This window comes from Tachyglossus aculeatus, chromosome 2 (assembly GCF_015852505.1).
Source record: "Tachyglossus aculeatus isolate mTacAcu1 chromosome 2, mTacAcu1.pri, whole genome shotgun sequence".
Taxonomy (NCBI): domain Eukaryota; kingdom Metazoa; phylum Chordata; class Mammalia; order Monotremata; family Tachyglossidae; genus Tachyglossus; species Tachyglossus aculeatus.
In genome coordinates, this window is record NC_052067.1 from 124,036,975 (window position 1) to 124,050,711 (window position 13,737).

Below are 13,737 nucleotides of genomic sequence, written 5' to 3' on the forward strand. Positions count from 1 at the left end.
CCTGATTCCCATGTGTTATGCAGGTCTGCCCTGAGCAACTATGTCCCAGTTTTCCGCTGGTATACAGAGTTGTCTGAGAATTTGTTTTACCCTACCCTACCCACTCTATCAATTCTCAAAGCAGTAGGCACTCTGTTTCCTAAGTTCAGGTTCTGTGGTCTTTGTAATGCTAATACAAAAACACCGGGAAAAGTGACATTAAAAACTTCAGAAAGGATTGGGATCAAGAGGAGTCTGGATAGGTCACTGGAGTTTGGGGAGGAAAGGTACAGTGATATTTTACTCCTTTTACAAGTCAAGCAGAATTCCAGTACCTTTTGAAATCCAGTAATGAACTGCAAACAAGGTGGAGGAAAAGCAGAAAATATTATTTATTTTCTCTATCTAGTTGGGGAGGCTTGAATAATCTTCCTACAGCTTTTCTCCTGCTTTCCAACAAATACTCACAAAAAAATCCAGGGAAGACACTGATCCACAGCCTGCCTCCTCTTCTCACTCCATCACCCTCTTCACTAGCAAAGCCAAAATCAAACCTTGAGAAAGATTAATTGCTTTGTAAAACCACCTCTAAAATGATCGATTTTAGGGAATTTGCCAGACAAAAGAATCTCTGTCTTTAAAGGCACATTATCTTTTGGTACTTCTCCAGGCATTTTCTTACACTACTGCTTGTTAAACACTTAGTATGTTTCAAACATTTTACTAACCTGTGCTAAGTCTTTGTCCAGGGGGAGAACAGGTATTTAATTTCCATTTGAAGATGAGAAAACTGAGACCCAAAAAGTTAAGTGACTTGTCCAAGATGACACAGCAGACTAGAATTTAGACCCTTTTAATTCCAGGCCTGTGCTCTTTCCACTAGCCTATAATTATTAATGTCATTATTATTATTATTATTACTATTATTATGGTATTTATTAAGCACTCACTATGTGCCAAGCCCTATTTCAAGTGTTGGGGTAGATACAAGTTAATTGAGTCAGATACAGCCCCTGTCCCACATGGACCTTTCAGTTGAAGTAGGAGGGAAACAGGTATCATTCTCTTTACAGATGAAGAAACTGAGACACAGAGAAGTTAAGTGGCTTTCCAAAGGTCACACAGCAAGCAACCGGCAGAACTGGGATTAGAAACCAGGTTTTTTGATCAGGCCATAGTGCTTCTCACTTGAGTAAATGCTAAACATGTAAGATTTAAAAGAAAGGAACACTCTGTTTAACTGCTAGAGAAGCAGCATGACCCAGTGGACGGAGTACAGGCCTCATGGCCAGAAGGGCCTGGGTTTTAATTCCAGCCCTTCTAGTTCCTTTTTGTTTGATCTTAGGTAATTAACTTCTCTGTGCCTCAGTTTCCTCAACTGTAAAATGGGGATTCAATACCTGTACCCCTTCACACTTCCTTCTCTCTCCAAAAGGCCTTCCCTAAGCTCTCATTTCTTTTCCCACTCCTTTCTGCTTCAGCCTGATTCATTCCCTTTATTCACCCCTGTCTCAGTCCCACAACACTTATGTACATATTTGTAATTTATTTATATTAATGTCTGTCTCTCCCTCTATACTCTAAGCTCATCATGGGCGTGGAATGTGTCTACCAACTCTGTTGTCTTGTAATAATAATAATAATGATGGCATTTGTTAAGCGCTTATTATGTGCAAAGCACTGTTCTAAGCGCAGGGGAGGTTACAAGGTGATCAGGTTGTCCCACGTGGGGCTCACAGTCTTAATTCCCATTTTACAGATGAGGTAACTGAGGCCCAGAGAAGTTAAATGACTTGCCCAAGGTCACACAGCAGACATGTGGCGGAGCCAGGATTTGAACCCATCAATCAATCAATCAATCGTATTTATTGAGCGCTTACTATGTGCAGAGCACTGTACTAAGCGCTTGGGAAGTACAAATTGGCAACACATAGAGACAGTCCCTACCCAACAGTGGGCTCACAGTCTAAAAGGGGGAGACAGAGAACAGAATCAAACATACCAACAAAATAAAATAAATAGGATAGAAATGTACAAGTAAGATAAATAAATAAATAAATAAATAGAGTAATAAATATGTACAACCACATATACATATATACAGGTGCTGTGGGGAAGGGAAGGCGGTAAGATGGGGGGATGGAGAGGGGGACGAGGGGGAGAGGAAGGAAGGGGCTCAGTCTGGGAAGGCCTCCTGGAGGAGGTGAGCTCTCAGCAGGGCCTTGAAGGGAGGAAGAGAGCTAGCTTGGCGGAGGGGCAGAGGGAGGGCATTCCAGGCCCGGGGGATGAAGTGGGCCGGGGGTCGACGGCGGGACAGGCGAGAACGAGGTACAGTGAGGAGATTAGCGGTGGAGGAGCGGAGGTTGCGGGCTGGGCAGTAGAAGGAGAGAAGGGAGGTGAGGTAGGAGGGGGCGAGGTGATGGAGAGCCTTGAAGCTCAGGGTGAGGAGTTTCTGCGTGATGCGCAGATTGATTGGTAGCCACTGGAGATTTTTGAGGAGGGGAGTAATATGCCCAGAGCGTTTCTGGACAAAGATAATCTGGGCAGCAGCATGAAGTATGGATTGAAGTGGAGAGAGACACGAGGATGGGAGATCAGAGAGAAGGCTGGTGCAGTAGTCCAGACGGGATAGGATGAGAGCTTGAATGAGCAGGGTAGCAGTTTGGATGGAGAGGAAAGGGCGGATCTTGGCAATGTTGCGGAGCTGAGACCGGCAGGTTTTGGTGACGGCTTGGATGTGAGGGGTGAATGAGAGAGCGGAGTCAAGGATGATACCAAGGTTGCGGGCTTGTGAGACGGGAAGGATGGTAGTGCCGTCAACAGAGATGGGAAAGTCAGGGAGAGGACAAGGTTTGGGAGGGAAGACAAGGAGCTCAGTCTTCGACATGTTGAGCTTTAGGTGGCGGGCGGACATCCAGATGGAGATGTCCTGAAGGCAGGAGGAGATGCGAGCCTGGAGGGAGGGGGAGAGAGCAGGGGCAGAGATGTAGATCTGGGTGTCATCAGCGTAGAGATGATAGTTGAAGCCGTGGGAGCGAATGAGGTCACCAAGGGAGTGAGTGTAGATTGAGAACAGAAGGGGACAAGCACTGAACCTTGGGGAACCCCCACAGTAAGAGGATGGGAGGGGGAGGAGGAGCCTGCAAAAGAGACTGAGAAAGAACCCATGACCTCTGACTCCAAAGCCCATGCTTTTTCCTCTGAGCCTTGCTGCTTGTACTCTCCCAAGCACTTAGTACACTGTTCTGTACACAGTAAGTGCTCAAAAATATAACTGATTGATCGAATGATTACTCAGCTATGAGCCTCCTGAGGAACAAGAACCATATTCAAGTAAATAACTTTTACCTACCCAGCACGTAGAACAATTTTTGTCACATAGTAAAGCTTAACAAATACCATAAAAATCTCTTAAAACTTACGTTTATTTTTGTCATTTTCAAGGGTTTTGGGGGGTTTGTTTTTTAAGAGGGAAGGAATTGGAAAAATGTTCCTTCTAATGCTGATGAAAAAATATCCTTCCTTTTGACAGACTGCTGCTCTTACCATGTTCAACATCCTTCTGCATCTCCTGCAGTGTGCCTTCCCTAAGTAATCTCTATTCTACCACTTCAATTTCTCCAACTACCCTACTGTCGCCATGCCACCTGAACTCATGATTTACCACAGCCCAGGAAGCACCTATGTTCACAGTTCTAGGACTCCCTCCATCTGTAATTTATTAAAGGTCTGTCTACTCCACTATGCTGTGGGCTTCATGAGGGTAGAGGTCATGTATTCCAATGATTTCAGACTACCCCAAGTGCTTCGTTCTAGGCTCTGCCCATAGTAGACATTCAGTTAATGATATTGTTGGTAAAAATTGTATCATTTCAAAGCCCAAGAAAGGCATCACATTCTAAAAATAGACTAGCCACCTATATCAGGTAATGCCTTCAAACCCAAGTCTGTGAGAATACTGGGATTTGTTAAGTGCTTACTATAGACCAAGCACTATACTAAGCACTGTGTAGGTATGAGATAATCAGATCCCACTTGGGGCTCACGATCTAAATACTGTGAAGCAACAGGGCCCAGTGCAAAGGGCCTGATCCTGAGGACATGGGTCTAATCCTGGCTCTGTCACTTGTCTGCTTTGTGACCTTGGGAAAGTCACTTAACTTCTCTGTGTTTGTTACCTCATCTGTAAAATGGGAATTTAGACTGTGAGTCCCATGTGAGATGTGGACTATGACAACCTCATTACTTTGTATCTACCGCAATGCTTACTACAGTGCCTGGCACCTTGTAAGTGCGTATTTATATATACCTATATATGTAAGTGCATATATAAATGAAGATGAGTATGCCCTGTTCCAAGGGCTTGCATAAAGCACAAATGTGGTTATAGTATATATCATATAATAAATATTAAAATGATTTTAATCTACTTTTGAAAGGAATAATACCTCTAGGGGTATGTGGAAGAGTTTTTAAGGTGGCCTTGGATATCAGAACTGCGGAATTCAAAACTCCTACTGACAGTCTCGCAGGTGACTTAGGATGCCAATCTTCAACACCTTCCAACTTCTGTTCTTTCAACTCCATTGATACAGCACCAAGAAGTAGTCAACTTTCAATAGTAAATACAATTTATTTTTTTGTAGAATGGTTTCCCTGCTTAAAAAGAGCAATTGAAATCTTGTGAGGTTATTGAATGAAAATGTTTGCCAATGGTATTTGTAGAAATGCATTAGAGAAGCAGCACGGCTCAGTGGAAAGAGCATGGGCTTTAGAGTCGGAGGTCATGGGTTCAAATCCTGACTCCACCACTTGTCAGCTGTGTGACTTTGGGCAAGTCATTTCACTTCTCTGAGCCTCAGTTACCTCAACTGTAAAATGGGGATTGAGTGTGAGCCCCATGTGGCTGATCACCTTGTAAGTGCCCCGGTGCTTAGAACAGTGCTTTGCACATAGTAAGCGGTTAATAAATGCCATTATTATTATTATTATAAGCTTTTGGTCTTTAATACATCATTTCCATTAATGATATTAATGATATTAATGGATATTACTGATATTAATGATATTAATGGATATTACTAAGATTTCCAGGCTTTCAAATGTATCTTTAGATTATGATATATTTTCAGTAATCTATCAATAATCTTTAAGGTCTTGTCCAAACTGTAGTTATGCACACCATATGGAGAAGGGGCATTTGCCAGGCTTGCCTGGAAGAGGTCAGAGATGGAACAAGAGAGAGGACAGAAAATTTAGCCAGTCACACCCAATTCTTTAAGGCATGAAGCATGGCTCTATTATGTCATAATCACACATTTGGAGACATAACTCTTGAGGATAAATAGGACTATTTCACATATGTAGCTCTATTTCCATATAGCAAAATAATTGTAATTTACTAAAATATATTTTATTGCAATAGTCTCTCAAGTCATGAAGACTTGAAGTCATCAAGTCTCAAGTCAAGTTCAAGTCCTTGCTATTTCCACAAATATATTTGATGTGTTTGTTCAGGTTATTGTCCTCCATGGCCTAAAATACTGTAATGCTCTTGCTTTGTCAAAAAATATGCATTGAGATTTCAAATTTTCTAAATGTGTTGTCTTTGATGACGGAAGTCTGAAACGGAATGCTGGGTTAGAGTAACTAATCTACGATATGCTTGTAGATAGGGAAATAATACGCTTTGTTCCATCAACACATCCACTTCACATTATTCAGGATAAAGCTTTGTGAAATAAGAATCATGGGAATATCTGAATATGAAAGAAAAGATACAAATAACAGCTTCATAAACTGAGAAATGTGCATAAATAAATCATGTAGATGTGGGCAGTTTGCTTAGCTGGCAAGAAACAAAATATGGAAAATCTGCTTGTTAAACAATAACCACAGTGTGTGCTTTTATGATGTTTTTTCAGCACAGTAATTCATATTAGAGATAGAAGCAGTTACATGTTAAATAAAATCATTCAGCATTGTTCTCCATGCATTGCAAAGAGCTGACATGTTGTTTTTAGATGCCTCCCATTAGAAAGTAAATATTTCTCCAACATTATACATCCACAAAATAATAAAGATGAACCGTAAATAAAGTCTTGGGGAGATTTCAGACAGTTTTATTAGCAGATTGTTGAAAAGAAAAAGAAAATTAAATACAATAACAGTAAACGTGGTTCTCACATTGAAACCAGGCTCAAATAACTAGGCTACCATAGAAAAATTCCAATTCTTGCATTATGATGTAAAAACAGATTTTTGTACAGATTTTGTACAACAAAATTCGTAATAACCTTTTTTTCCTTTTTAGAAAACTTTAAATATATAGATAAAAATAGACAATTTTCATAGGTCCTACATGAAGATGAGTATGTTCTGTTCCAAGGGCTTGCATAGAGCGCAAATGTGGTTATAATATAGAACAACTAGATATTAATAGCTTTAAGATTACAAAAGCATATAAACAATAACATAAGCACAACTTTTATTTATCATCTATGCAAAAAAAGGTAAAATCTGTATAACTAAAGAGGGGCAAAACAACTTAACTTAGAAACATTTCTTGAATTATTATATTTACACCATGTTAGATTATTTCTTTAATATCCACTTTAGGGGGTTTCCCCTTTAATTCATGTTAACATTTTCCTTTAATGTCAAAACAAACACTGAGTTGTTTCCAAAGGTCTTGAAAGTATAAATTGTAAAACTATTAAACCTACTTACAGATGACTCTATGCAAGGAGCAGAGCAATGGCAGATGCTACTACTTATTTCAGTTGTAGGCTTTTTCTCTTTTGAAGAACAAATGATTCAAAAGTTTGCCAAGGGTTCATCTAACTTTAGAGCTGTTACCCTTTAAAGACTTGCAAATGGAACAAAAAGTTCTCGAGGTATAGCAATAAATGGATGTTTTTGAACAAACTCGCTTTAGAAAAGAAATTACAGAAAGTATTAATAACAATATTTTAAATGAAAAACACTGCTGTATTTTTATTGAAAACTAAAATGTGAACTTTTATATACAGCAATTCTTTAGAAAGATTGTGGTGGTCTAGATATGCAGTACATGAAGCAAATATGTACCACACTGAAGGAAGATGAAAGCAGATAGAACTTAATATTACTTTTCACAAAACATTTGGGGCTTTTTGAACAAACACAATATTACTGTTGAATCAGATCCATCTCTAAAGACTTTTTAAGGAAGTTACCATCGACATTTATGGTTGAGATTCATGTCATATAATAAATAATATTTTCTGAATATAAACTTTAAGAATGAAGAGAGCAAATCACTAAGCAATCAGTAACAGTGCTAAATCACAAAATCAGTCTTTAAAGGGGCAACCCAAAATTATGCCAAATAAAGAACATAACTTTCAAATGCAATAAGCACTGTGTTGCAGTTTATTTTTCCAGTTATCTGCACAAAGGTGAAAATACATACTGTAGCTTTCAGAAGGACAGTGAAAAAAAAACAAAAAACACATAACCACTCTTCCCTATGACACATATGGGAAGGACAACAAACTTCAACTTTATCACTCAGAGCTACGTGATATTGGACTGATACATCAAGTGTTCGTTAGGTTTTGTTTTTCAGCAACATTAACATAATATGACTAACATATAAAAATATTTCTGGTGCTTTTGACTTGCTGCTCAGCCACAGTTCATTCTTAAAAGTGCTTCTTTGGGGCACTAACCAAGATTCAATATACAAATAAAAGTGGCTGATACAGAATTCTGACATCACCAGATGCTTAAGATCTCATTCATTAATACTGTGACTCCAGGACAAATATTTACATGCCTGCATGCGTTAAAACTAGAAAGGCGTCTTTCTGACCAACAGGGTGACAAAACATATTATCTAAAAGTTTCGTTTTCCTAAACTCTATTATTCTACTGCATACATTATACCTTCCTTGGATGTTATGTTTATATACTGTACATATGACCAACAGTTGGAATTAGGAGCAAAGTATTTTTCATTTTTCCTAAACTCTGCCAAGTTGAGGTTTTACATTTCTACCTTTTTTTTAGGAAAAAGAGGCTTTTTTATAGCATAAAATGGTTTGGCTTACATTCACTGATCTGTTCCCCAATACAAATTACATTTCACTGTATGGGATTTGATACCCATCCATAGCCCAAGAGAAAAATATGAGACCAAGAGCAAAATATATCTTCAGGAGAAATCCTGAAGTCAAAGGATTATAACTGAATGTAAGAGGGCTATATTCTTCATCTTATTATTTCATTTTTAAGGAATCCTCTTTAGTCCTTTTGTAGGTTCACTTCTGGGATGTTTTGCTGGTTTCCAAAGGGCATAACAGTCTTAAAGTTTGGTGGTCACTGTAGGAAGGTTTTCTTGATGTGCTCAATACAGAATTGTCAGGGAAGGGCAATGTTTTCATTCCATAAAAAAAAAAAGACCATAATGCCAGGCCTAGTTCAGACCTGCCTGTAACTCTGTTTACAAAGGTCCAGGAGAAAAGTTTTCAGTGACTGACTGCAAGAAGTGAGATTCTGGTAATTTACAAACATTCTCTGGGTCTCTGGGTTGAGCCACAGGTGATAACAACCACTGGACACAACTGTCGTGTAGATTGCTTTGAACCTTTGAGGAACATTGATGCACAATGTTGAAGAAGTTACTTTGAAAGCACTTTGCTTTCTCCATGTTGAATGTCTTACTGCAAAGTTACAGCACAGGTTTCTTCTACAGGAAAGATTCAGTACATAACAGATGTTTTCAAATAAAGTCTTCCATCTAAAAATAAAAGGAGAGCATCTTAAAATAAATATTAATTCATGGAAATAAAACTACAAAAATTATTTAGTTGGACAACAAGCTGGAATTCTGATCAAATCTTAGACCTATTTGAGTTGTATTAGCCTTTATGCAGTTTCAAAGTTAGTACATAATTGCAAATACTTTTCAAGGTTGGAAGAGTGCATCATGTTTTAGAATCCATAAAGCTTTAATATATGCACGTTTTGCATCAGTGTGAAAGCAGTAGGAAAATAGATGGAGCTTCCTAGGTGTGTATTTTACTGATATGCAAACTTAGTTGATTCCTGCTGAATGGAAATTACTTCTTCTAAGCTTGCAGAACCTAATTTTTCCTGCCTGAACTCACAGTATCTCCTTCACTAAATGCAAAGCTCCCTCTTTAAGCCCTTTACCAATGTTGTTAAAAATACCATGAAATGTAACCATTGTGCATATTTGTAACCATTTATTTGATATCTCATTTAGGATAGCTCATCAGTATCAGTGAATGATAGGTAGGCCACTTCTAACTACAAGTAAGATTAACTAAACATTTATTGGGTTAAGATGCTAAAATATCATTCGTCTTGATCACCTAATTGAGAATTATGCATGTAAGTGGAAAAGAATACCGAAAACACAAATCAGAAATCATTGAATGAGTCTTCTAGAGCAATGGGAATAGGAATTTGGAATTGGAAAAAGGAATTTGCTCAGCTCTAAAGTTACCTTCAAATCAACTACAAAATCTACCCCACTATGATGGGAGATGTATTTTTGTATGGAATAACATTTTTAAAAATGTTAATTACAGAATACTTGACTGATAATTGACAGATACAATTAGAAGGTACAATGCTGTAAAGTGAAAGGTTATTATTTAGTATCAAAGGATAGCATCCCTTTATGTTCATATAATGAGAAGGAAATGTCAGATGATATTTTACTTGTAGACTGCAGTAGTGAACCAGCTATATTTTCCTCACTACTGTTACTTCCAGCAGTTCCATGTCATCTAAACACTTAAGATCTCATTCTGTTCTCACCCTCCCTGCCCCATAGCCAATCAGTAACATCTTTGTACATATCTGTAAACTCTGTTGCTTTCACCTACCTGTATTTGATTTTAGTATCTGTTCTCCTCCACTAGATTGTAAATTCTTGTCTATGAATTCTATTGTACTCTCCCAAGCATTTAGTAAACAGTTGGGTTTATTTTTTTAAATGATGTTCATTAAACATTTGTTATATGCCACACACTCTACTAAGCACTGGAGAGGATAAAAGCTAATCAGGTGGACACAATGTATTTCCTATACGGAGCTCACAATCTTAGTCCCCATTTTAAAGATTAGGTAACTGAGGCCCAAAGAAGTTAAGTGATTTATCCAAGGTCACACAGCAGACAAGCAGAACTGGGAGTAGAACCCAGGTCCTTCCGACTCACAGACATTTATAGTAATGTCTGTCTCCCCCTCCAGACTGTAAGTAAGCTCACTGTGGGTAGGGAACATATCTGTTTATTGTTATATTGTACTCTCCTAAATGCTTAGTACAGTGTTTTGCACACAGTAAGCACTCAATAAATAGGATTGAATGAATGAATGAATGAATCCCAAACAATGCTCTATCCACTAGGCGATGCTGCCTCTCAGTAAATACTACCAATTTATTGATAATGTACTGGAGTCATACGGTTATCGGTGGAAATGGTAATTTGTTTCTGAAGAAATTTGACTTATTTTTAAATCATGTGGCTTATCCAGAGATGTCTAAGCAGCATGAACTGAAGCTGGCTCCATCTATGTAACCCTGGGAAATACACTTAATTCTCTATGCCTCAGTTTCCCATCTCTAAAATGCAGGTACTTATTCTCCCCCTTTCTTAGACTGTGAGTCCCCTGTAGGACAGGGGTAATTCATTCATTCATTCATTCAGTTGTATTTATTGAGTGCTTACTGTGTGCAGAGCACTGTACTAAGCACTTGAGAAGTACAATTCAGCTACAAATAGAGACAATCCCTGCCCACAACAGTGTCAGTCTAGAATGAGTCACAGTTGTTGACTGATGGAGGCCTGTAGTAACAAATGGTATTTGTTAAGGGTTTACTCTGTGCTAAGCACTGTACTAAGCACTGGAGTAAATCCAGAACCGTCAAGTCAGATGTAGTCTGACTGGACCTGTGAGCCCAAAGTGTAAACTGTGGCGTGAACAGGGATTAAATCCCCCATTTTAGAGGTGAGGAAACCAAGGCCCAGAGAAGTAATCAAACCAGATTGCATTGTATCTAAACCAGGGGTTAGTATAATGTTGGTCACATAGTGTTTAGTAACTATCACAATTATTAGATCAGCTGCAAACCAAAATATAATATGGGTTAAAATAGCAAATAAAAAGAAAATGCCTTTACTCGGAGCAGCGGACAGACATTCTGGTAGGTGGGTAAGGGAAACAAAGTGTGCTTTACTGGGACTGGGGAAGCTGATTTGACATCCATGAGCAAGAGGAAGCTGGGATAGGACCTCTGGGTAAGGTTCAGGTAACTAGCTCCGCTGGATGTGGCATCCCAAGGATGGGAACCAGCACTTTCCCCAGGAAGCCTGGAGGAGCAGTGGCAAATTGAAAAATAAAAAGGCTTAAGTATGCTAACCACAAGGCAAAACCCCCCCTTTTTTCTTCAGCTCCTCCCTCTCCTCCCCATCACCCTGACTTATTCCCTTTGCTCCCCCCAGCCCCACAGCATTTGTATACATATTTATGTATTTATAATTCTATTCATTTATAATTAATGCCTGTTTACTTGTTTGATGTGTATATACCTATAATTCTATTTATATTGATGCTACTGATGCCTGTTTACTTAGTTTTATGTCTGTCTCTCCCCCTTCTACACTGTGAGCCCATTATGGGCAGGGATTGTCTCTCTCTGCTGTTGAATTGTACTTTCCAATTCAGTGCTCTGTACACAGTAAGCTCTCAATAAATACAACTGAATAAATGAATGACGTGAAGAAGAGCCATACATAACCTATTTGTGAGTTGAGATTGGCCATCTATGATGTGACTTCTAGCAGCATGAGGAGGATTTTCAAGTAATTTTGGTAATAAGAAAATAGTATAACGTACCTGATCTAATATACATAAAGAAACTGAAATATAATAATAATAATAATAATAATGATAATAATAATGGCATTTGTTAAGTGCTTACTATGTGCAAAGCACTGTTCTAAGCGCTGGGGTGCTATAAGGTGATCAGGTTGTCCCACATGGGGCTCACAGTCTTCATCCCCATTTTACAGATGAGGTAACTGAGGCTCCAAGAAGTTAAGTGACTTGCCCAAGGTCACACAACCAGACATGTGGCGGAGCTGGGATTTGAACCCATGATCTCTGACTCCAAAGCCCGTGCTCTTTCCACTGAGCTACACTGCTTCTCTCCTTAGTTAAACATAGTCTGCTCTCCCACAAAATATTTTCTTAAATCAAAAGTAAGTACCAGGGTCAAAGGAGCAAGGTATTTGAGCACCTTTGGAAAAGTAATCAATCAATCAATCAAATTTTAGTAGTGCATACTGTGTTCAGAGCACTGTACTAAGCTGTTGGGAAAGTACAATATAACAATATAGCTGACACATTCCCTCCCCACACGAACTTACAGTTTAGAGGGGCAGAGATAAATTAATATAAATAAATAAATTTCGGATAGGTACAAAAGTGCTGTGGGGCTGGGGCGGGGGACAGGCGAGGATGTGAATAAAGGGAGTGAATCGGGTTGACACAGAAGGGAGTGGGAGAAAAGGAAATGAGGGCTTAGTCAGGGAAGGCCTCTTGGAGGAGCTGAGCCTTTAATAAGGCTTTGGAAGCTGGGGAGAGCAATTGTCTGTCAGATATAAAGACGGAGGGCGTTGCAGGCCAGAGGGAGGACGTGGGCGAGAGATCAGCAGAGAGATAGATAAGTTGTAGGTATGGTGAGTAGGTTGGCATTAAAGGAACTATGGGTGCAGGCTGACCCGTAGTGGAACAACAGAGGTGAGGTAGAATGGAACAAAGCAATTAAGTGCTTCAAAGCCAAAGGTAAGGAGATTCTGTTGGATGCAAAGGCTTATGCAGAACCACTGGAGGTATTTTAGGAGTGAGAAAACATGAACTGAATGTGGAAGACAACCTCTCTCACTCACACTTCTGCTTCTTTGGATGAAATATTGTCCAGCTCCCCATCCACCCCCTCCCTCTCTGTTTGCAGCAGCCAGAATGGAAACGGCTAATTCTCCATTTAAGTCAGGATAATGGCCTGAACCAGTGCTCAGAGGTCTCTTGACTGTAAGCTTGCTGTGGATAGGCACTGTGTCTGTTTATTGTTATATTGTACTTTCCCAAACAGTATAGTGCTGTGCAGACAGTTACCTCTTGATAAATATGATTGACAACTGACTCAGAGGTCTCAGTGCTCACAAGTTACCTTCCCATCAGGCTGCAGATGAGAATAAGTGAAAGCCACATGGCCACAGAACTAAAGGAGATGATGCATGACTTGATCTGTATTTCTAAGGTTGGAGCTGACATCTCCCCGACAGCTTGTTCCAGGGAGGCAGAGACTTCTACTCATCCCTGGAGAATCTGTCTGACACCTGTGTACATAACTCCATTCACTCTAAGTAGCCAACCTTATGGAGTCATCAGAGACAAAGAGAGAACACTGTGGAGGATAACAATAGGTATCCCACAATATTTAACAATATTTTAAAGATCCTCTCAAAACTGCCGAAGGGGGCCAGATAATCTTAGGATAATTAAATTGGAAATTCCTTCATCTCATTATTTTTGTAGAACATCTTATCCAAATGCATAGATTCAGTAGCAGAGTCGATGTTTCATTCGCTTCCTTTTTCTATATTTTCTTCCTTTCCCATGACCTATTATTCTCCCTTCAATCATCTTGGTAAGATTCATTCCTCCTTTTTGATTAAA

At 39.2% G+C, this 13,737-nt stretch overlaps 1 protein-coding gene across 1 annotated transcript in view; it reads right to left on the reverse strand.

The window, feature by feature from the left end:
- Positions 1–6,085: 6,085 nt before the first annotated feature.
- Positions 6,086–13,737, reverse strand: part of DACH1 (dachshund family transcription factor 1) — a 487,827-nt gene continuing 480,175 nt past the window's right edge. The window contains 1 exon segment of the mRNA XM_038741718.1: positions 6,086–8,761. Within this exon segment, the coding sequence (XP_038597646.1) occupies positions 8,724–8,761 (38 nt within the window). The 3' untranslated portion in view covers positions 6,086–8,723.